Here is a 24070-nt window from a genome sequence, read left to right on the forward strand (position 1 = left end):
AATCTATATGTAAAAAAAAAAATAAGAGTGCCTTTACATTCCACTTAGTAAAGACAGCCTACTCCCCACTCAAGGGCATCCCGGAATCAGCCCTAATGACCTAAAATAAATAAGCGGGTATAACATATCTATTACATAATAGACTGTCTAACTCTGATCAACACAATGCAAAAAGAAAATACCCTCAGGGCAGGATGCCCAGCTTCACTAGCTAAACCCAAACCAAACAGCTCAGCAGAAAACAGCAGTCAGTGTGAATGAGCAGTGCAAAACAGCACGTGCTGTCAGTAGCATGGTAGAGTAAGCTCAGGCAGAGAGAGAGAGTAAGATACAATATATGTATCTCTCTCGTCCAGCAGGTTCTCGTGGATCGTGGCTACTGCTGTGGTCCTGCATGACGTCCACTACATATATTATTACTGTCATTATTACTACCATATCTCCATTACAGTTTATAGTTAGTTCATGATTTGCTGCTGCTGTGCATCTGTGTCTCTCTATCTCTATCACAGGTTCCACTGCTACTGTAATCATTTTATCATTCATTGTGATTCATTGTCATTTTATCATTCATTGTAATTCATTGTTATTTTATCAGTCATTGTTCTGTACACGTGACATCCATTGCACGTCTGTCCGTCCTGGGAGAGGGATCCCTCCTCTGTGGCTCTTCCTGAGGTTTCTTCCACCTTTTTTCCCTGTTAAAGGTTTTTGTGGGCAAGTTTTTCCTCACTGGAACCGAGGGTCTAAGGACAGAGGGTGTCACTCCCTGTACAGATTGTAAAGCCCTCAGAGGAAAATGTACTTTGTGACTTTGGGCTATACAAATAAAATGTGATTTGATGTATGAACACACTTCACACTGTCAAACATAGTAGGACAGAACATTTAGAGATTATTATGATAAATGTAACTGAAGGAAAGAAACATGTCTTTGGATTATCCACAGACGGACTGCTCAGTCCAATCTGTCCAGATACTGTAAGGAAAAGGAACATGTGTGACTGATATGTCACTGGGGCAGGTAAAGGTGTCTGAGACCTTCAAGCCTTACAACATTTTGACACAGTTTAACTTCCCACAGCAATGGCTGATCATGTTTTATTCATGTGTAAACCAGCAGTGAACCAGCACACACACTAACCTGGACCTTAGGAACGGAGCACATGGTCAGAGTGCCTGTCTATGTCACACACCACACCAACTGCACTAAAGGAAAACATTGATTTACAGCTGATAGACGTGACCTACATAATTATGAATCTCTAATGAACAACTCTTCAGTCATTATGCATCTAAGAAATATGTCATCTCTGTGTTGATGTTTGAGAGCATGGATCACAATCTGAAATCAGCAGGCTGCAGAAGCTGTTCCATAATGATGTATGAAATGTTCTAGTCTCCATGCTGATTTCAGCTCTTACATGTTAACGACAGCTCACATGCACAGGAAGACTTTTTTACAGTGTTTCAACATGGCAGAAGTGCATTTGTTACCTTTAGTCAAATCATTGTTGGAGACAGAATGCTGTGATATGCTTGCTTGGCCTTTGGCACATATTATAACTGTGTATCAATAAAGAGCACAGGCACAAATTGGTCAACGTGGATAGTTGTATGTTCCTGTCCACTGTTTAATTATGAACATATTCATTTAGCACAGGTTGTGTACAAACACACATATGAAGTAAAAAGTCCATTTGTTTTGCAGAAGCAGAGTTTTTATTTTTCTGATCACTGAACGTGGTCTCAGTTCATAAATGCCAAGGACCCAACTGAAAACAGAACAGATGTAGACAAGTTATTAGAGCAAGAGCACATTAAACCCCAGAACACCTGACAGAAGACAAGGCCAATGGCCTCAGGGTCATGTTGCCTTCTTTACACTGCTAGAAAGAACATTTTAATATGTAATAGGTCTTTTGATTGATTCATTTTTTATTGGCAAAGTTGAACATAAAAAGTGTTTGGTTCAAGCACATGACCTCAGTTGGAGATACAGCCCTGCCTGTACAAACAGGAAGTCGATTCTTGGCATACAGCTCTTCAACGTGAATCAATTCCTAAAATTTAAATGAATTAAAAATAAAGCTCCGCTACTGATGAGTTACACACCTTCATCTCACATACGACACAGCCTCTTCTTTAAATGTTACAGTCGCAGGTCGTAGAATGTCGTGGTGCATTCAAGTGCTGCGAGTTAAAAAGTAGAGCAGTGGGAAATAAAAGGTCCAAAAAAACTGACGTGTGCCATAAACTCTGTACAGATGGGATCACACTCACATGAACACAAACTCAACTCGTGGAGGGATTCACTCAAGAGGTTTGAACTTTGGTCCACTTCAACACACACACACACACACTCAGAGTGACGGAGAGCTGTAGAGTCCACAACAGGAAGACATCGTTGATTTTCATTGGGTTGCCCTCTTGACCATAGACATATATACATAGACGCCGCATTGAGCGCTGAATCGTACGTAAACGGCGCCGCCATATTGGTTCGGGCAGATCTGCCCGTAAACTAATACAAGGAAATGGACTGAACTTCATAAAGCGCCTTTCTACAAAGTTCTTTAAGTTAATGTCTCTTATACAGCCATTCACACACACACTAATATATCTGGGAAACAAACAGGCACCAAAAACAACGTATGTAACTTTTAAAGTGATGATTATAAATGTTTACTCCTTATGTAAGCACCAAACCAACGTATGTATTTTTCTAATGCTGAGTGTTTACAGCTACTAATGTGTGTACACTGTTACTGTGATGATAAATATTGAAATATTTATATTTAACATTTAATCTGTGTCTATAATAACCAGATCCTAAAATGAGATGTGGACATGAGGGTTCTGAATAAAGAGCACTAACGTTTACATACATACACACATACACACGCACACACACTATATACATACACGCACACACACATATATATATGCGTGTGTGTGTGTGTATGTATGTACACGTTAGTGCTCTTTATCAGAAAACCCTCAGTCACATCTACATTTCAGGATCTGGTTATATAGACACAGATTAAATGAATAAATATAAATATTTCAATATTTATCATCACAGTAACAGTGTACACACATTAGTAGCTGTAAACACTCAGCATTAGAAAAATACATACGTTGGTTTGGTGCTTACATAAGGAGTAAACATTTATAATCATCACTTTAAAAGTTACATACGTTGTTTTTGGTGCCTGTTTGTTTCCCAGATATATTAGTGTGTGTGTGAATGGCTGTATAAGAGACATTAACTTAAAGAACTTTGTAGAAAGGCGCTTTATGAAGTTCAGTCCATTTCCTTGTATTAGTTTACCGGCAGATCTGCCCGATCCAATATGGCGGCGCCGTTTACGTATCGCGACCAACGACCAACCCGCTCAATGCGGCGTCTCTGTATATATGTCTATGCTCTTGACAGTCTGCAGACATGGCTGCGCTCAGTCACCATACAGCAGCACACGGTACACCGTGTGGACTCTTTTTAGCCGCCTGTGTCTTAATGACCGATTTCTGGAGCTGGTTGCACAAAGACGTCTTAGACTCCTGTATAGTTTGGACATTTTCAAAACAAAAGCATGTGAAAACAGCCCACAGATAATGTACAGCCAGCCGGTGATTTATGTCAGAATCACCGTGCTGTGGTTCATTTCACAACAAACACCAGCTGGCTGGTACATTATCCTGATTATTGCACAGATACTGAATAATTTGACACAAGATACTGATTAAAAAGTGATTTTATTGATTTGAAAATTATTTTATTGCTTCCGGCATGGTCCTCCAGAGTCTATGTTTAGGACTGTCCATATTAGCAGCCTCTTATACAGAAATGACAGACCACAGGAAGCTGCAATTGACCAATCAGAACAAAGTATTCAACAAAGCTTTGTCTAAACACAAATAGTTCATTTTAGCTGCAGCCAAGCAGCAAACAGAAGACAGTGTTTACTGTTCTACAGTGAGAAATGACATATTATATCCAGCCATACCTTAGAAATACTTCTCTAGTCTGACTTATTAATGTTTTAGCAAAAAGGTCTTTGTAAGGCACAAGTTTTTATAAGACCCTTTAAATGAAAAATTTTAAAGGTCTGCAGATCACTAAAGTGATTACAATTCATTCTGACAGGGACATGAACACGTACAAAGATTCTTAGCAATTCATCTGATAGTTCAGAATATATAGCAAATTAAATGTCCATGTCATGTGGAGCTATTTATTTGAACTTTCTTTGTGCAACCAGTACTGTGTGCGGCCTGTAATCACACTAACAACCTGGTTAACAAATAACTGAAACTATGTTGTGTTGTGGAGGAAAAGCACACTCATGTACACGATGGCCACCCTTATTTGAAACGCAGAATGTATTAATATGCAGAAGCCGTTAAGGTGGGAGGACGGTGAGCTGGGCTGCTGTCACGCTGTTCCTAAGAAGCTCCAGGTGAGGTTACTCCTGTTTGACATCTCCCTTCAGCCTTCTCTTGACTCGAGAGTACGGGCTCAGTGTGTCATCCATGATGAAGTCGTACAGGACCCTCAGCCATGACGTGTACTGAGGCAGATCGTCGTAATACTCTGCTGCTATTTTCTTCACCTGGACACCAATGACAAACAAAGTGCTGCCTTTAGATGACATTACATTTCACACAGCTCTTTACAGTTCACACAGTTTATGAAACACACCAGTCAAATCTAAAGTTTCACTTTCATTTTCACAGTGAATGAGCGGAGGTGCTAGTGACACGGCTCTGACAGATCCTGTAGAGCCTGTCGATGTCTTCTAGATCTCAAACTCATTCTGTACTGACAGTGTGAACCTAGAGTGGCAGTTTTATGACCCTTCCCTTCAGCAGTGATCTCTTTCAGTAGAATGTGTTGTGTTAATATCAAAAGTGAAATCTTATGAGTCTATCATTTCTGAATTATTTCATTCAAGTGTATTGAAAAATACACACAGTGATCAGTTGGTCCACTTAAAATGAATTGCTGGTATAAGAAGTGGCTGAGGCTTTAAATAAAGCAGCATCACACAAATACTGGAAATTTGAATTTGAGTGTTTTAATCTGGCCTCGAGTTAGTCGTTAATGAACTACAGGATCTGACTTTTACAGCCTACTCTGGATACGGCTTATAAAGCTCGTCCTTCAGTATATTGCTGCTGTTTTATAACGCGTCTTATCTTTACTGCTGTAGATGAGTTTATTTTTCTGCTCTCATTATGTGATTGTCACTAAAGCCTTTTTTGGCCACCATCTATCCGTGGGCCCTGTGCTGCTGTTTGTATTTTTGGGATACATGTTAAACTGCATTCTGCTGTGGCTGCACTTACACTACATCAGATCTAATGTGTCCTTTCCTCAAGTAACAGATTAGAAGAACCAAGTATTGTTCACAAACTTCAATTTGAGAGTCATGTTAAAAAGGACCCACTTGTGAACTTAAGCCCTCATTATGTACATAACAAATGGTACACCCAATTTTATTAGACCCACTCTCACGGTACTAATTAGAGTTATCTCTGTATCAAACACATCGTGGTTATGTCAACAGCTCCCTTTGTCTTACGATGATTGGCTCAACAAACAAAAATCTCTGTGAACATTCCAGAAGAGATCAGGGTAAGTGAGATCTTTAAAACACCATTCTCTCAGAAGAACGTGGGTGCACATCATGTGTTTGCCAGAGGATTTAGTTCAGCTTTGGCCTAAACAGATCTGTCTCCACCCAAACGATTTCTTCCCTTCTAACCTGACTGAAAACATGGTGCAGCGTGCTCGCATTGAAAAGAACCTGGATCTAACGATGATCAGCCAGATGTACTAACCATGGGCAGCCTGCGTCCTGGGATGCTGGGGAAGTCGTGGTGCTCATTGTGGTAGCCCACGTTGAAGGTGAGCAGGTTGAGGGAGCCATAGTAAGAGTAGGTCTCATGGCCCTTGAGGAACATGTAGTGCTCAGCTATGAAGTGACCAGAGATGGGGTGCAAGCCCATCCCCAGCAGGGAGCCGGCCATCATGTAGAACACTGGCTTGGCCCCCCACAGCCAGTAGAGTAGGACATTGAAGGTGAGCTGGACGGAGATGTTGACCACCTCCAGCTGACTGACGGGTTTGGGGTTGATGCACAGGGGCCTGAAGGCATAGAACAGCGGCTGCAGAATAATCCACATGAACTTGCGGATGCGAGTGCAAAAGAACCAGCCCTCAAAGTCAGTGGGAATGTCTACATCTATGCCATCTCCTCCCAGGTAGCGGTGATGGTCCAGGTGGTAGCGTTTGAAGGACGCAGAGTAGGGCAGGCCGATGGGCAGGTTGGCAAACATGGCAAAGTAGCGGTTCCACATGGCCCTGTTGTTTCCAAAGGCAGTGTTGTGGGAGACCTCATGAATGGCAAGGGTCATTGAGTGGTTGATACAGCTGCCAAAGGCATAAGTCCAAAACAAAACCCATTTCCAGTCCAAGTCTTTGACCAGGTAGAAAGCTATAAACTGTATAACCACCATCATGCACACAACCCACTTCAGCCTCGGGTCAGGACCCATCAAAGACTTGATTTCTGGGTATTTGGCTGTGGAAAAAAACAAAACAAAGAGACTCAGTGAAGATTCATACAACAGACAATAGTGATGTGCTAGCTAACCCTGATTGGTTCTTTAGTTCAGACTAGGTGCAGTTTAACAAAAACCTAGAACTAAATAGAAATGGGCTAAATAAGCTATGGAGTTCATTTGTTTCCCTTTTGGCCGTTTTATTTTGACGGACTTCCTGTGTCTGTCAGAAATAGAACAGCGGTGTATTCTCTGTGGAGCAAAGTGGAGCCCTGGTTCTGAAACGGACTGCGGCTGGCCTGGTGGGGTTTGAACCATTGACTAGAAAGGCAGTGATCAGCTCTGGTGTCCACATCGCATCTGTGCTTGGTAGAATTTAGCCATCACAGACCCTTCAGTTAAATGTTAGGGTTAGGTAATGTACAGTAATTTATATTATAAAGAGTATGGTCTAGACCTGCTCTGCATGAAAAGTGTCATGAGATAACTTTGTTATTAGGGATGCACCGGCTGAACACGGCATCGGCCGTAATATCAGCAAATAAAGATGACCGATGGCAGTGGCCATGGTTATATGTTAATTTACATGTCACACAAACGCTGTGCTGAGGAGAAACCATTTTTCCCTTTTTTTTTGGAAGCTCTGAAAACCCACTGCACACGTCTCTGGCACATCGCGTATGCACCGGGGTTTGAAGTTGCATCCTGCGCGCAACTTCAAACCCCACCTGGAGCAATTTAGAAGCGTTTAGCCCGCCAGACTTTGTTTAATTGCTCAGATTTGGCCATTTTCACAGTGTATGTTCTTCTAAACATGCTTGTTATGATATGGCACTATATAAATAAAAGTGATAATAAATAAAAGAGAACGAAACAGAAAGAAAGTCACCGGAGAACAGCTTTTTACTTTAAAACCTGTTATCTAACATTCTAAAGAGTCGTGAATCTTCTTGTTGCTGTGTGAAAAAGGAGGAAATGTTATATTTGTTATTGTGCCAGTTCAAAACATGGAATACATCGTCAAATATACAGATTTGGAAAATTTGTATATATTTTGCATTTTGTCAGACTTTGTTGACTTTTGTCCCTCACCTCTCCTCACCTGCAGCGGAGGAACCTGGGCTGTAAATCCGTTTATCAAATCTTTGTTATCTTAACCACTGACTGAAGAACAGGAAACATGGAAGGGACTTTCAGGTCAGGACTTTGAGCAGTAATTCACGAGATAAGTGGTAGTTATTACTAGCTCAGCATGTAGCTTGTCCCTGCATCATGATGGCAAGACACCAAACCCCCTTTAAAGCCAAGCAGATTTCTCTGTATAAATGGCAATCCGGAGGTTATAGTTTTTAAGTTTCAATGTGACAGTTAACAACATAACCAGAGGCTAAAGGCACTGGTTGGTTCAGGGTCAGCCTTCACTCTTCAAAGCAAAATCCTGTCAATCATCTCAGCAGGAACAGCTAACGTAGTGGATCTTATCCCAGTTTTAAGACGCTGCTGTTATCACATTTTGTTCTCATAAAGAAACCAACCTGTGAGCTGGTGTGTTTGTTTAATGACACGTGTTTCTGTGGAAGCAGAACAACTGACGTCACACATCTCTGGTGTTGTAATGGGGGGCAGACTGCAAAGCAACTTCAATGGACATTGTAAAGGTCTCCTCCTGTTTCTAAAACTTTTTTTTAAACTGTCTCTTATTAAAAAAATAATTTTAAAATGACTTCACTCCACTTTTAGAAGTTTATATTTCAGCAGTATTTGGAGTGGTCGTGTTCTCTGTTGTATTGTAATGTCGATCATAAACTAAGCTTAACTGCTCAAACCTGTACTCACCCACAAGACTAAACACGAGGAGACAAGAGCAGCTATAATGTGATGAAAAATAATGCTACAACATCGCGTGTCCACGATAAAAACTCAAGTGACAAAAGGATTGATCTGCTCAGACATTTCGGGAAGGGTCCAGGCAGCACGCCTGCATTCTGTCTGATGACAGCTGGGAGCTTACAGCAGAGGGACAAGTCTGAGCACACACACCACACCAGGCCTCTCTTTACACACCTGTGGGTTCCTGTTTCTCCTGAGTAATGTTGACATGTGGATATCTTCCTGTTAGGGTATGTCTCAGTTACAGATGCTTTAAACTTTGATTCAGAATTGAAAACAATACCCAACAGCTCTTTTGATACCACAGTGAAGAAAAGCATCCTAGACACAAGACTTTTATTTCCTTTCTTAAATGCTACAAAACAAAATGTAAATGTTGAGAAAAGATCTGTACATACTGATGGTATAAAGAATACCACAGGTTTCCGAAGTGTCGTTTTGCTCTTGCTGCCGCCATGTTGGCTTTACTGCCTCTTTCACCTCCCTAATTTAAATATCGGCAAATATGTGGGTCATCAGCAGACCTGAGGTGGGCTGAATGATGCCCAAGTGCTCAGACGAGTTAATCCTGCATAACTTCAAGCCTTAATATCATTTGAACAGATGAGTTGTATATAAATTCACCCTCAGGACAGTTATAGAGCTATAGAGACCAAAACTGTACCAGGCTGTAATCGTGTTTATTTCTGCTGGGAAGTTGACATTTTAACTTGGAGGTTGAAATGTGGACATTTGAGGAATTACAGCTTTAAGACTTCTCCATTGGCTTCACTACACAGCCACAGAGGTTGTAGCTTGGCCTGAACACATACTAAGAACCAGGTGCAGTGTTACAGAATGACCAAAAAATAGATTTTTCTTCATAGCAGCAGGTGAGCTGTGTGTAGAGAAAACCTGATGCTGATAATGTTGTCAGTCAAAAACTCCTGTGCTTGTAAAAATAAACACTGTGTTGTGTGTTAGTTGTGTAAGACAAGATCGCTCTCTCAGGTCGTGGAGAGTGAGGTGGAGGTTGTCCACTAGTAAATCAATCACAGATGTGTATTAACAGAGATCACATCATTTTAAACATGTAAACGTATCAAAGTATGGATACTTTACAAAACTCTTTCACAAAGACCTTCAATTCAGTGTATGAACAAGTTAAGACAAGAGTGAGAGTGTGAGCGAGCAGCTGGTGCTGTGAAGGTTCATGCTCAGCAGCAGAGTGTCCCGACACTGCTGCAGTCACTATGGACTAACATGAATAATTCAACCCAGGAGACAGCTCTGCTGTCAATGAGTATCTTTATCCATGGATCTGGTTTCACTCAACACAATGCTGCTACTTTGTGTTGACCAATTAGCCTAAGTGTGTTAGCAGTGAAAAGATGTGAAAACCTGTACAGAACAAGTATACATCCTCACTCATGTGAAGCAAACACCCGGGGCGAGCAGGCTTTGGCGGACCACCTGATTTTCATGAAGGCCACTTTGACACAAAGGAGGCCTTTTGTGTCCGTCACAATCAAAAGGAGCAGTGCATGCTGGGCCACTCTTTATGTACAGTGACGTGAATCATCCGTCACAGAGGCTGCAGTGAGATCATCATTGTCTCCGTTCAATCCTCCTGTTATTTTTACTTCTTCTTTGGTACTGTTGGCATGACAACAACAGCTTACAGTAGACATGCCAAGGTTTGTAAGGATGGCAAAGATATTAGTGCAGCCTAGGGCTGTCAAGAGTATCAACATGTTTAAAACACATTGGATCATCATCTGAAGTACTAACGTTAATAAACACATCTACAATCAGGAGGAGGACATGGACAACCTCCGCCTCGCACTCCTACTCCCATGCAGTCTACTCATCACAGAGAGACGTCACCTATTATAACCTTGAAGACATGAACAGTGTTCATTTTACACTTTGTTGGCGTTGTGTGTGTGTTTGCAGAAAAGATAAAGAAAATCTAGGTGAGCGGGTTAAAACTGTTTGTGAATAAACAGAGATGGTGACATTTGAAATGACCTTTTTAAAATATGTTAAACCCAGCAGCAGTGGCTCGTGTCAGACATGTCTCCGAGCTAAATCACAGTAAACTGAACATATTTACCGACATGTAGTACGTGTGTATATGTGCGTGCTTACAGTTTTTATACTTCAAATATCTCTCGAAAGAAAAAAAAGCAGCTATGCCGGATATCGTGAACACATGACACCCAGCGTGACCGCCCGCTCTCGGCCTGGTGCTCACTGCGTGGACCGTTACTGCAGCTCCCCGGGCACGAGCTGGGCTCAGAGTTAGCGCAGTCATTTCAGGGAGTGGCGACATGACTGCTGCGGCTCTAACGTTAATATGTGGCAGTGAGCTAAGCAGCTACAACTGCGTGTACATTGCGTGTACACTGTTCTATGGGTTTTAATAACGGTGGTGGGTGTATGTCACTAAAAAGGAGCGTAAACCACCCTGAACCCATCCGGTCCTGTTAGCAAACTCTCCGCAGATACCGGCCGCTTACAAAACCGTTAGCTTAGTTACGTTAGCAAACCGAGTCCGCTGCTATGGCGGCGGTAACGTTATGCACCATGACGCGTCTATGTGACGCTAGTAAGTTACTACAAACACCAATCAATCTCAGTTATATCTAACTTAATAATTCATAGGTTTATTTAACACTTTCTAACGCAGAAGCTAGCTCACCCAGGATCTCTTTCCTCCTGTCGGCGTGCGGCTGGTCCGTGTACACCCATTCGAAGTCCTCCCGTGCCACCTGGTTCCCCATCTTCACGGTCACTGTGCTAAAGCACTTCTCTTCCTCTCACTGGGTCGTTTAAAAACGAGAACCTTTGCTGCTGCTGCTGCTTCCCCTCCTCTCCTCTGCACTTCTCCTCTTCCCTTGCTGCTCGCACTGTGAACTGGGCTCAGCTGTGCTCAGCCTGCCCTGCAGCTCCTCCCACAGCGGGCATGTGCTGGCCGGCCCACGGAGTGAGTGTGACTGTGTTAATCTATGGCTGGCTAATCTAATATCAAAGTCCTCCCAGAGAACAACAGTAATGGACGACGTTACATTACTCAGACACTGGATAGTAAAAGTAGTTCGTAGTAAAAAACAAAACAAAACATGTGGTCAAAGAAGTTCTAAAGACAAAAATAACAGGCAAATATTTCCGGAAGAAAAGTCTTCATCGAAGTTAAGAAAAGGTCTGTTCTTGTACTTTACAAAGTACTCTGGCATTAGGTTACTGGCATGTGTAGTTGTCAGTAACCAAATGTCAAAGTACTGCATAGTATGTGTGCAGGTCTTAATCACCTCCAGCATCTCTACAGAGCGCTTCCATGTTACCGTAAAACATGAGATGAGATCATTTGCGCATTTGAAACAAAGTCAGCTGGCTCCAGCACAGTAACTAATCTTCATAATGTGAAACATACAGTTATAGTGAACGTGTATTTCTGTGAGCTCCCTACTATACGTTCTTAATTAAACTAAACAATGATCATAATGACAGTATAATGACAATATTAGCAGTAATAAATTAATATACTGCAGGGCAGAGCACCACCTATTGTACGTTCAGATAAACACAGTGAATTCCCTGTCAGGATGCTCAGGGTGGTGCTGGAGGAGACATTACTCAGTATTTGAAGGGATACCTGACACAGACTGCAGAGTGCTGTCACAGACAGGTTTACCCCCAAACAGGTAGGAAAGTTTACTTGTCACCAGTGAAAAAGCCAGTGAAATGTTCAGATTCAGATTATTATATGATATTTTCTGTAAATTACATTACATTCAAGTCTAAAATATTTTTTCAAACTCTCATGGTGGAGAAATCCATCCATCCATCCATTTCCTGTTACCGCTTATCCTCATCAGGGTTACAGGAGGTTGGAGCCTATCCTAGATAACTTAGGACTTAGTGTGTGTGTGTCAATGAAAGAGAATCAGTGTGAGATGTGAGATACAAGAGCCTGAGAATTTCCTCAGTTGCTTGCTCAACAAAGGAGTATTCAGATGAGGCCCAGAGGGATCTCATCAGGCCTAAGTGGTACAACTGGGAGAGTGTAATCAGGCCAACACAATTACTGTGGTAGAAAGTTGCTGTTATTCTCATTCATTAACCCTGTCCCTTTTGTATCCTTTAAGAAGAACCACAACATGGACTACAAATCAAAAACTAACTCAATAAGACTGTCAAAACTTTAACGGTCTGCCACATACCATGTCATAGTAAAATCCCTAGTTTGATTCCAGGTGGGGATCTTTGCTGCATCTCATTTCCATTATTGTTCCTGTTAAATTAATAAATATCTGTTGATGAATAACAACATATGAAATGGCTGAATTATTAGAACCTGGAGCACAATGGTGAAACATTCATGTATATCTGCTACTTATTGAACTTTTGTTTGTTTTTTTTCTTAGAAAAACAAAGTTCTTATTATTTCTCTTTCATTTTGAAAAGGGAGCGTGCAGAATGAGATACATATTAAGTATTTGTATTCCACAGATATAAATTCACAGTATCAGCAAGGATAAGGAATATCAAACAAATACTAGTTGCAACTCTTCTTGAATTTTGCAATATTTTCTGGATAAATTATGAATTATTTGATATAACTGACTGACTTTGATATGAGAAACATTTAGAAGAGAAAGAAGACATTTTTCATTCAGTGCATGTGACAGTTTGTGAGCAGCTGCAGACACGCCTCTCTGGCTGGAACATTTAGTAACACTGCTGTGCCTCAGCTTATCTAAGTGCAGGGCTGCTGCAGCTGGAGGATATGAAAACAATGGAACACTTCCTGTTTTGTTCCATGAATCTGAGACAGCAAGAAAATGATTGAAAAGAATATGAATTGTGCGCCTTCTCTAATCCAACATCCAACATCTCTGTTTACATTCTGCTACGTGACCTGAACTTGGAATGTAGACAAAAAGGTTCCACCCTCTGCTGTCTGCATTCCACGTTTGCTCGTCACATTTTAAAGCTACACTAATGATATTTTTACATAAACAAATAGTCCGACTTCAGGTTGTCACAATACCACAAATTTAAAGTCACCTCCACCTTATTTTAGTGTTTACTCACAAACTTTTTAAATAACTTTGGTAGAACATTGAACAATCATAAAACATCAAATCAAACATTTTTGAAGGACTCTCAACATTTTAGACATGGATCAAGGTTAATTATTATTTTTAGAATCATTTGTTTTAATACTGTATTTATTAACTTTGAAAAAAATGTCAATTTCTATTCTTGTATAAATATAAATTCAAGTAGTTTAATGACACATGTGTATTTATGTCAACTTTCAAGACCTTGACTTTTCCCCCCCTCAAATTCACAAACTTTTAAGGATTTCTGTGGAGGCTGTGTGAAACCATGAGTCGTATTTGATGCCAAACAAGATGGTGAAAAAGGTGAATGCAGCATTGAGCTCAGAGCGCCTCCGTGAGCTCCTGGCACAACTGCACACTGTTAGTCTGGTGTTGGTCTGGAGTGCCCCGTCACACTGTGCATAAGCAATACAAATGGACCCATAGTGGGTGAGAATAAGACAAGATTGGGTGTATTCAGGGTGGTATGGCTGTAAGAATGCAGAACACTACCTCTAAAACAGAGCTTGTGCTGAGTGTAAACATACAGAGATATGTGGATAAGTTAAGTTGAACTTTAATAGGTTTGATTTGTACATTTGTAACAGTAATGTGTGCAACAAAACCGTACAGTCAGCCCCAAGTTGGCCAACTCAAAAGATAGTTTTCTTGGTATACATACATGAAATAATTCACAATCTACAACTTTAAGTACATGAAGATTACAGTAAATTTCTCTAAACTGAGACGCAGTCTCAAATTAAGCCACTAGATTACATCTTGAGTTTTTCTGCCCAGTGTCATAATACACGCTAGTGTTCACAAAGACGTGAACTGCATTTTCCAAAGTTTCTTTACCAAATGTTCATGCCATGAGTGGTTCAGGTCATCCAAAACAACAGAAAAGTTTCAAACGAACAAAACAAAAAAGTGCTGCCACAATATGGGCTCACAGCTAACCTAGCCTAACAAGGCGAGAGATGAGTTTGTACAGGAGGGGGAAGAGTACCGCTGCACGTGGAGGAGCTGAGACAACCATTTTCAACAACTGCTGGAGAAACTGTCACAGCAAACCAGAACAGTTCTGGTGCATGGACGATAAACTTCCATTTTAAAGTTGATGTTTGAACACTGAAAAAAAACATGGCAGCGTATTATCTTACTTCCCTCTGGTGCCATCTGTCCATGCAGCTAGGCCAAAGTCAATTCACTTGATTTGAAGTGGAGGCAGAAGTCTCAGAGAATCCTCTCTGAACGAGAACAAAACTATTTGCATGGCACAAGAGATGAAGTGAGACAATGTGTGATTTACGTGGGCAGACCACTGAATGTTATAACATACAGGTCACGTTTTATATCAGATCACCCCTACGTTGACCATACAAGTGAGTTTCTCCATTTCTACCCATTTAAAACTAATAGCCACCAAATGTCTGAGAAAGCAGGCGTGTGTTGGAGCAGTCTGATATCATGTCAACACTTTACATGATGATCTTGCTCTCTGTCTCTAGAAAACTTCAAACCACAGCTGACAGTACTCTTGTCTGTCCATGGAAATAGACCAAACTGAAAGCTCTGTCCTCGAGTTTATTTTATGAAACTGGAAACAGACACTCGTGTAGTGTTCCTGTAGTAAATAGGCTGTAATATGTAGAAACACTGTATGATCCACAGTTTTAACATTGCAGAGAAGTTACATTGTCTGTTTGTCCTCCCTAACGTAGTACATACGCTAACTTATCAAGTAAGCATTCACAGCCGGTGCTTTCAGGAACACCAGAGCTTAAAAAGGTACACACACACACACACTTATCACTGCTGCATTTCTAAGAATCAGAGAACAATGATATCTGTCAGTGGTTGCTGAGGCACAGTGGAAAGAAAAGTCTGTGTAGCTCCACACTGCATCCTCTCCCAGGCAGGGAAGGCAAGAGTCAGCAGGTGATGTCTGACTAACACTCCCTGAACACTGCTGCCTTGTTTTTAATGGTGATTCAAGAACTGATTAGACTGAACTGACCTGAGCAGCAATTTTGGATAGACCAACCAGGCTTCTGGCAAGGAATATAAATTACTTATTACTTTGTAGATCATTTTATTGCACTTGGCCGAAGTTAGGAAGAAGCTACTGTGAATGAAATGAACGCTTGTGGATTCTGGCCTGTGTGGAAAGTGGAGATCTCTGGAAGGAGATCGCTGATTACTGATAACATGCTGTAATTTAAGGCCTGTCATGACGCATGTTTTTCTGAAATAAAATCTCTGAGTAGATCTGATTTCACAAACAGGAACTGCATCAACATGACTTCTATTATCCTAATCGACTGACATACGAGCCTCTTAGAAAAGTGTGGACATTAAAAAGCTGTACAGCCATTTTAATGTAACCCTCAATAAATAGTCTTCATGGCTGCAAATGGCCGACCACCTGCCTATATTCTGATTTAGTTAAGTGGCTCAGAAGCTTTGTAAGGAGAAGTCTGGTGATGTTATTTTTCTTCTTGTCGACGTACAGAGTAGATAGAGAACACTGGTAAAGCAAAGCATACAGGGATACTCTTGACTCATCTCAGACAGTACAGGTGATGAGTAATGTGGGGAGGGAGGGGGGAGATAAGGTGTGATCAGTCGGATCAGAGACCAAAAAAAACAAAACTTCAACTATATGACACACTGAGTCTCTTATTTCTTGCTGCGCAGCCGTTTGGACTGTCGTGGCAGGTCTGAGCTCTTTCTGGTGCGTTTGAGTGATGACCCTCCCTCGCCGTCCTGCTCTCTGGGCAGAGAGGCGGCGACGGCCACGCTGCCGCTTCCCAACACAGTACCAGACGTGCTGGCGGCAGCGGTGGAAGACACAGTAGTGCTGCTGGACGTGGAGGGGACAGCTGTGCCTGGCCTGGGTCCTCCCATAGCAGCGGCGCTGCTGTCCATCAGTTCGCGGAGCTTGTGCTCCAGCTCAGCCAGGCGGGCGTTCTGCTCGGCGATCACCTGCGTCTGTTCCAGCAGCTTCTGCTCCTGGTCCTGCAGTTGCTTCTGCTGCTCCAGCTGCTTGACGCGGATTTCCTGCATCTCCCTCCTCAGTACCGTCATCGACGCCCCGTTCACCTTCACCTGTTGCTGCACCTTGGTCATCTCAGAGCGCGATGGTGTGTTCTTGGCCAGCAGGGACATGGTGGTCAGGGAGGTAGATGGACCTGCCACTGGGGGAACAACACAGAGGGTCAGAGTCACACAAAACTAGATGGAAATTGTAACCTCTGTCTTTTCTACTTAGAGTTCATCAGCTGAGTTTTGTGTATATCTAATATATCACCATGTTCTGGTCAGATATTTGCTGCATTAAATCATAGAATTACCATGCTGTCATCAGAGATTTATGAAACATGCTCAACTAAAATATGATCTTCTTGACAACACTACAGTCAGTAAGTCCTTTTGAAAGTTGCCCTCTGGACTGAATGGCCTGCTTGACTTTTGTTTCGTATGATCCCACACACAGCCCTTGTTGAAGCTCAGGTTGCCAGATATGTAACATACTTCAGCCATGGAAGCAAACAAAGTTGATCAATGGAGTTAGCTTTCGATTCCAGTCAACCTAAAAACCTTCATGAGCTGATGCTTAATTCATCCTAAAACACTGGATCCTGACCCACAGTGCATCGCAGAAAGTGACAAAGTATGGAAGAATGAGCCTATCTTTATTCAAGAGTGTGGATTTTCAGTTTGAGAGCATGATTTCTCCTTCTCATGCTCAGATTTATTCTCCTCGTGCTTACATTTATAATTAATCTTGAGTAATCCTAAAAGAGTTATCGTAGTTTTTCGAATTTTATATTAGCAGGATATATTTTATATACTATAAATACTCTTAGCAGCATAGCAGTGTTATGACAATCGAATGGTTAAGTGCATTTTAAACCATGGGACGTCGGTTTGCATCCCGACCGCCGCACTTTTGACTTTTCTACATATAAATTCATCAATTGTTTCCCACGAATAGTTTCCGAAGACATAATCTACAACACTGCTGTGGGTTATCAAAATCATATCGCTTAATCATCATCAGTAAACAGTGGGAGCTACTCAGCTCTTTCTGCCAGAGATGGGGCGACTCTCTGTTTTGAATTTGGACTGCAGTACTATTTTTGACCACTAGATGCCACTGTTACGAGCAAACGTACAGATTGTTTAGGGCTGCAACAACGAATCAATAAAAATCAACAAAATTCAATTATTAGAAGAGTTGGCAACAAATTTCATTATTGATTTGTTGTTGAACAAAGGGAGAGAGAGTGAGTGCGTGTGTGTCTGTGTGTGAGAGTTTGTGTGTAGTGTAGAGAACAAGTTCTGACAAACAAATACTGTTAAGTTTACAATTAAATTTCAAATAAGTTTTAAATTATTTATTGTTCTGACAGCTCAGGTCATTTTAACACTCTGGGGACGGATTGGGCAGATCCGCCCAAAAAGTCTAAAGTTGTTCTATATAAACGGTTTATGATGGAGAGATGTGTTTTTGCACTGTTTTCCTGAGATTCCTCTGAAGACGGAGATGTTTGTGTCTGTCTGACTCTTCCTTGTTGTTCAATTCCACCGTGTAAAAGACCAATGGAAAAATAGATGTTCGACAGACTCCATACGCAGTCGACGAATGAACATACGTAACTAGGCAGACTAGTTTCTTTTTCCAGGGAGCACACAGAGCAGAATAAACAGAATAACTTCAGAAATACTATTTTTATTGAATGACAGGTTCCCCTCAACACTTTGTGCACTTTATTTTAAGAAAGCCTATATTTGGCAGATGTAAAGCATACATGTGTATGTTTTTTGTGTTAGTCCATTTGTTATTGTTTTTTCAAATGATTACTGTAACAGCTCAGGGATGTTTAAGGAGCAACCCGTTTGTGCTCTTCCAAGATTTTTTGCACTGTGAATCTGCATTGTCAGATCTGTTTAAAGGGTTGGAAATAGGGCTGCACGATATGGCCTGTAACCAATATCTCGATATTTTTAAGCTATATCGCGATACACGATATATATCTCGATATTTTTGTTGTTGTTGTTTTGTATTGTTTATTTCTAATAAATAATAATGTCATTATTACCTTGATAGCATTGTAATTGCTCAGAATCAATGTAGAACAGTAGATTTACACTTGCTGTATGAGACACACCTCTTTTTATAGCATTTTAACACTTGTCATATTTTTTATGAATTTTTAATATATTTCATAATGTACATATGAGCACTGAAGCAGTGCAGGATCATACTTGGCTTATGAGACACACTTTTTTAAATCAAATTTTAACCATTCTTCATATTTTATAAATAAACCTTTAATAAATTTAACACCCACGTCTTATTTTGAAAACCGGAAGTGTCCACACGCTGCAGTAAACTCGCGCTGACTTTCCCAGTTTTCTCAAAGTATTTGCCATAAAGTCGGCAATAAGGGCGCACTTGAAAATATTGGAGCAGCTGACGTGACCACGCGAAAACGAGAGACGGCTGGCGTGACCGCAGTTGTTTTTCTTCGGAACCAAGTCGTCCGTCTCCATCTTCAATTAACTCGCTCGGGCTCTTCACTTCTTTCCTCACCGGATACAAAAAGTACGCATGCGCGCAGGGGATTTTTCTGGGTGGGCGGGGCAGTGTGCTGCGTGCTGTGAGCAGCACCAGGAGTGAGTGACACAGGCAAAACACCAGAAAATTAAATGCCGACGGCTTAAAACATTTACATGACAAGTACTCGATGGTCGCGATATAGTCATTTCATACATCTCACGTAGAACAAGCCGCGATATATCGAGTATATTCGATATATCGCCCACCCCTAGTTGGAAATTAATCTTTTTTTTTCTTTTCTTTTAAAATCAGATTCATCAAAAAAAATAATAGACAGATTAATTGATTATTAAAATAATCGTTAGTTGCAGCCCTAATATTGTTCCTTAAATGATAATATATTTAGCATTGAGAGCCAACCAGTAACCAAACTGATTCAATACTGGTATTGTATGTAACAGTGCAGGAAATATATATTTTCATATATATCATTTCTGGTCTGGACATAACTGCTTTAGTTTTTAGGGCCAGAACACTTTTTTAAATATTTACGCCCTAAGGATGCTCAAACTCGGGGAACTGAAGAACTTGCATCTGCTGGATGAGTGTGCATCCCTGAGGATATTTACATGCCAACGCTGAGTCATGATCATAATGTCACCAACTAGCAACTGGAACCAAGCCTTATGTGACCAGACAGCATGCAATTTAAATCGTGGTCAACGCGTTATATACAGCAACATAATGAAATTATTACATGTTCCCTAAAGTCACATACTGGACACAGGAAGTCATATTTACATCCTTCACGCAAAGTCCAACATCCATGAAAAGAATGTTGAAATGATGTTCAGCAAAGGGTTGTAAAAGCATCAGTACTATGATGACCACAATGTTCCGTCACGTTATTGTAATCTCCCTCTCTCAAAAGCACTGAGAGCTATTTTGGTGATTTTGGGAGATGAACACGTTGAGCCAGGACCATTACATTACCTGGTGCAGACCCAATAAGGCGGCCGGACAGGTCGGCCCCTGGCAGCTTCTTCTTCAGGATGGGGACAATCTTCTCATCAAAGTACTCCATGGCCATGGAGGAGATATCCCTGAGCTCCTGCAGAACCTCGTGAGCTCGCTGGGGAGCTCGAGTCGAGTTCACGTAGCGCAGCACGCGGTAAATCTCATCTATCACCTGACAACACACAACAGCACATGATCAGGGCATGGTAATTAAGACGGGAAACCAGAAACACACAAACAAATCTCTGATAATCTCTATTATGGTTCTTGAACAACAATAAATCATCTTCTCAGTTTTTCTCAATTGCTAAAACACTAAAACCCATTGGCTGAGCAAAGTTCTCAGTTGCCTGAACTCATTTCGCTAACTGTTCAGTCTGTCGTCAATAGCTTAAACCATTTCACATGGTAAAACACAATGTGCAGATCTCACTTAGACTTTTCAGCAAAACTCTAAACACATTCTGCACTCTAATGCACATGTCATCCAAACTTATACAAATAGAGCAGACATGTCACTGATTAAACACAACCACTCAAAATTGATTTCACTTGTTTTAAATGGTGTGACACAAACAATATGAGTCAGATCAGAGAGCAAACAGGTTGTTGAAGGTGGGAATGAGAAACTCTGAGAATGGATAGAAGAAACTATGTGAGAGGACGAGTGTGTATGTGAGGTGGGGACGAGGAGGAAGAGGAGGAAGACAAAAAAGAAGAAGAGGAAGACAAAGAAGAAGAGGAAGACAAAGAGGAAGAGGAAGACAAAGAGTGGAAATATCCGATGAAATTCAAGCAACAATCATAGAGCATGTTCTTGTCCATGGACTGACAATGAGGGAAGCAGGACTTAGAGTGCAACACAATTTGAGACGATTTTCTGTGTCCAGCATAGTAAGGACATTCAGAGAAGAGAACAGGTTCAGGTTTTGTAATTGCAATAAACAAATTGTCTGGCCCTGAACATTGTGCTTTCCATATGTTTACAGTACTGACTGCTCAATAGATTTTGACTGGTTGCAGGTTCATATCAACAAAGAACAAGAACAAGAATACAGTATCACAGAGACAAAGGACAAGTTTGTGAGATGCAGGGTACAATACTGTGAAAATATAAAAATATGAAATTTGTTTTGAAATTAAAAATGTACTTCTCCCTGAAAACTACGTATTGAACAATGTGTTTTCTATTTTTTGGTGTATTGTTTACTGACTGATAGTCTATATCATTTTCATCGCTATGTTAATGATTTGAGAGCAGTGCATGGTTTTGAGCAAAGGTAAATCTGTTTTGTAAATAGTGCTTGAAGATGAGGTTATATGATTAATGTTTTCAGAAAATGGAGCACGGTTTCAGAAATTGTGTTTTAGCAATTGAGAAACACTAATAGGAATAAACCTGCCTCCCGCTTAAACTGTCAAGAGTTGAACAGGGATGGCCTACACAAATGTTTAGGCCAAAATGTAAGACATGCATTTCAATTTCACAGAAAACTTCCATCCATGTGAATGACATAGATTTAATATAATTGAACTTAAAAACTATTTGATGCCAGTAATACAATATATGTAATAGTACTAATAAACTCAATGTGCTTCTACTATACAGTATCCAGGTTTATGCATTCAATAATAATAAAGTCAAATTGTTTATATACATAAGTGGCCTAAATATTTTTTGAACATTATATTATTATACTGATTGATGATTATACCCTAAGATGTCGCATCATAGTATCAAAAAAAGACAGTAATTAATGAGAGCGCACTGAAGACTTTTAATGAAGCCTTTGAAATGCTCCTGTCTGGAATTGTTGCTGCTGTTGTGTGAAGAGCTGACCTTTCCAGGGATGAAGCAGCAGAGGTTTGAGTCGACGTATTTCATGAAGGTCATGTTGAGCAGAGAGAGACGCGTCTCCACGGCAGCCAGGATGTCAGCGTGACGGGCCAGTGAATGGTTTCTCCTCTCTGACTCTCGCCTGGAAACAGTTCACAACAGATTCAGGTCCTCTGCCTTATAACTGACAACTTTGATTTAAAATGAACTTTACTGTCATTTCTGACTGATCGCTTTGAAAAAAAATGAATAAAACACACAAACCATGCTTTCTGTGAGCTTTAGTTGCCATGGCACCATGTGGTTGGTTGGCAGCCAGGTACAGTAGCTCTGAACACTGTTTTTAGTATTTTTAGTACTTTTTCCAGGGGTTTTGACACCAAGCTCCATCTGTCTGTGTGCAAACATGGACTGAACTACGAAGATGAGTGATTTGCTGTTTTTCTGTTATACATACTACTTCATAATACATTGGGTGATGGCTCTCTTGTTCACAACTTGAGAACAGCACTTAGCACTAGGCAGTGCTGGCATACTTTCTGTGGAACCCTTGCTGAAGAGAGGAGAAGGAAACAGGGATGTAGAGCTCAATAAGATGGAGGCGCTAACAGCTAACCAGGAGTGTAGCATCACACGTGGCTGAATTAACTCAGAGGACTCGCTAGTAACTCTGGACGGCTTTCAACTTGTGAAAGCGGACAGCTGAAGACAGACAGACAGCTGAAGACAGACAGGAAAGCAGGGAGAGGGGGAACGACACACAGCAAAGGACCACAGACCGGAGTCAGAACCGGGTCACTGCAGGAAGGACTCAGCCTTGATAGAGTGCACTCATCAAGGCACTCATCAGCTGAGCCACCAGGACACCAACATTTATTTATCCAGGAGTATATTTCTGATCCACCTTGTTTATGTGAGCTGCTGTAACAAGTGAATTTCTTCGGTGTGGATCAATAAAGCCTGTCTTGTCTTATTGTAATTCACAACACATTAGTCTGAATTAGGTGGGTCACCCTAAACATCTTCACCACCACTGTGCACAATTCAAAATACTAGAAGTCAACATTTGATCCAGCCTGTGTTTGTTAACAGTTTTCATAGACTAGTCATTAGGAGTGATATTAAAAAACCTTTAAAAAAAATTATAATTGAGTCAGAATTCAAATGTTCATAAAGGTTTGCCCAGAGCTCCATTCTTTGCCTCGTGTTTCTGATGACCACTGACCACAGATCAGCTTTTCCTTCACATGGCTTCACATCTGCGACTCAAAGGATTCTTTCAGGCTTCATGCCAATCTTCTTCTTACTGTTGTGTTAGTACTATAAGAGCTTACAGTCTACACTGTGAGTGCACAGCAGCATCCCATTCAGTGTGGAGAAGACTGAAGCTGCTTCTGCTGGTTTGCTGCTGACGTTCTGCTTTCACTACAGGGGGAGTGCAGACGTGTTGGAAGCTCAGAGCCAAGCTTATTTAGGTGCAGTCAGCCTTTGTCTTTGTCCATTTGTAACCTATTTATGATTATATTTCATGGGGAAAGGAATATATTAAAACACATCTTATCTTGATTTAAAAAAACAAACTATATACATTCATTTTTTAAATCTTCTACTGATTTAATGCAATACCACCACTGACCACAAGGGGCCCAAACATGGTTGATAAACAAACCGTGCATGGCACCGTCAGCAGCAGCAGTTTTCTCCTGCAGAGCCTGTGTTGGTGTGATACTGACCTGGGCAGCTGGGCTTTGACTTGTCTCTGGCACAGACTGTGGTACCGCTCCACCTTCAGGAAGCCCTGATTCAGGACACGCTGGCAGATCATGTCCATGCGCTTACAGACCTAGAGAAGAGGGATGAAAGGAAAAGAGATCAACAACAGGTCATCTGACATTCTAAAGGATTCTGTACATGTCTTCAGTAAGCTGAGAGCTGTCAGCTGCATGTCTCCTCTCTTTTTCAATTATTGTTTCTGTGACTCAATGCAAACGTGTCAGGTGTGCTGATTAGAGGCCTGGTGAACCAAACAGGCCAAGGGGCCCCTTAGTAAGACTCTCTGTGTGAAGTGACTTTAAAAGATGGTTAGAAGGGGCTCTA

General features: G+C 41.1%; 2 protein-coding genes across 3 annotated transcripts; both read right to left on the minus strand.

The window, feature by feature from the left end:
* Window positions 1-3740: 3740 nt before the first annotated feature.
* Window positions 3741-11450, minus strand: degs1 (delta(4)-desaturase, sphingolipid 1). Its single transcript, XM_010755461.3, has 3 exons — window positions 11144-11450; window positions 5848-6590; window positions 3741-4616 (listed from the first exon to the last, which is right to left on the minus strand). Exons 1-3 carry the CDS (start codon window positions 11223-11225, stop codon window positions 4470-4472), a joined length of 972 nt encoding a protein of 323 aa, XP_010753763.1. The 5' UTR covers window positions 11226-11450; the 3' UTR covers window positions 3741-4469.
* Window positions 11451-14107: 2657 nt separating this feature from the next.
* Window positions 14108-23833, minus strand: fbxo28 (F-box protein 28). 2 transcript variants are annotated; one of them, XM_027275843.1, is made up of 5 exons: window positions 23707-23825; window positions 22238-23482; window positions 21977-22115; window positions 20113-20308; window positions 14108-16750 (listed from the first exon to the last, which is right to left on the minus strand). In XM_027275843.1, exons 3-5 carry the CDS (start codon window positions 22028-22030, stop codon window positions 16233-16235), a joined length of 768 nt encoding a protein of 255 aa, XP_027131644.1. In that variant the 5' UTR covers window positions 22031-22115; window positions 22238-23482; window positions 23707-23825; the 3' UTR covers window positions 14108-16232. The 2 variants fall into 2 exon arrangements, with proteins under 2 accessions (XP_027131644.1, XP_027131643.1); XM_027275842.1 differs by lacking the exon at window positions 22238-23482 and having other exon boundaries at window positions 23707-23833.
* Between the last annotated feature and the right edge of the window lie 237 nt (window positions 23834-24070).

The sequence above is a fragment of the Larimichthys crocea genome, unplaced genomic scaffold, assembly GCF_000972845.2.
Source record: "Larimichthys crocea isolate SSNF unplaced genomic scaffold, L_crocea_2.0 scaffold220, whole genome shotgun sequence".
Classification (NCBI taxonomy): Eukaryota; Metazoa; Chordata; class Actinopteri; family Sciaenidae; genus Larimichthys; species Larimichthys crocea.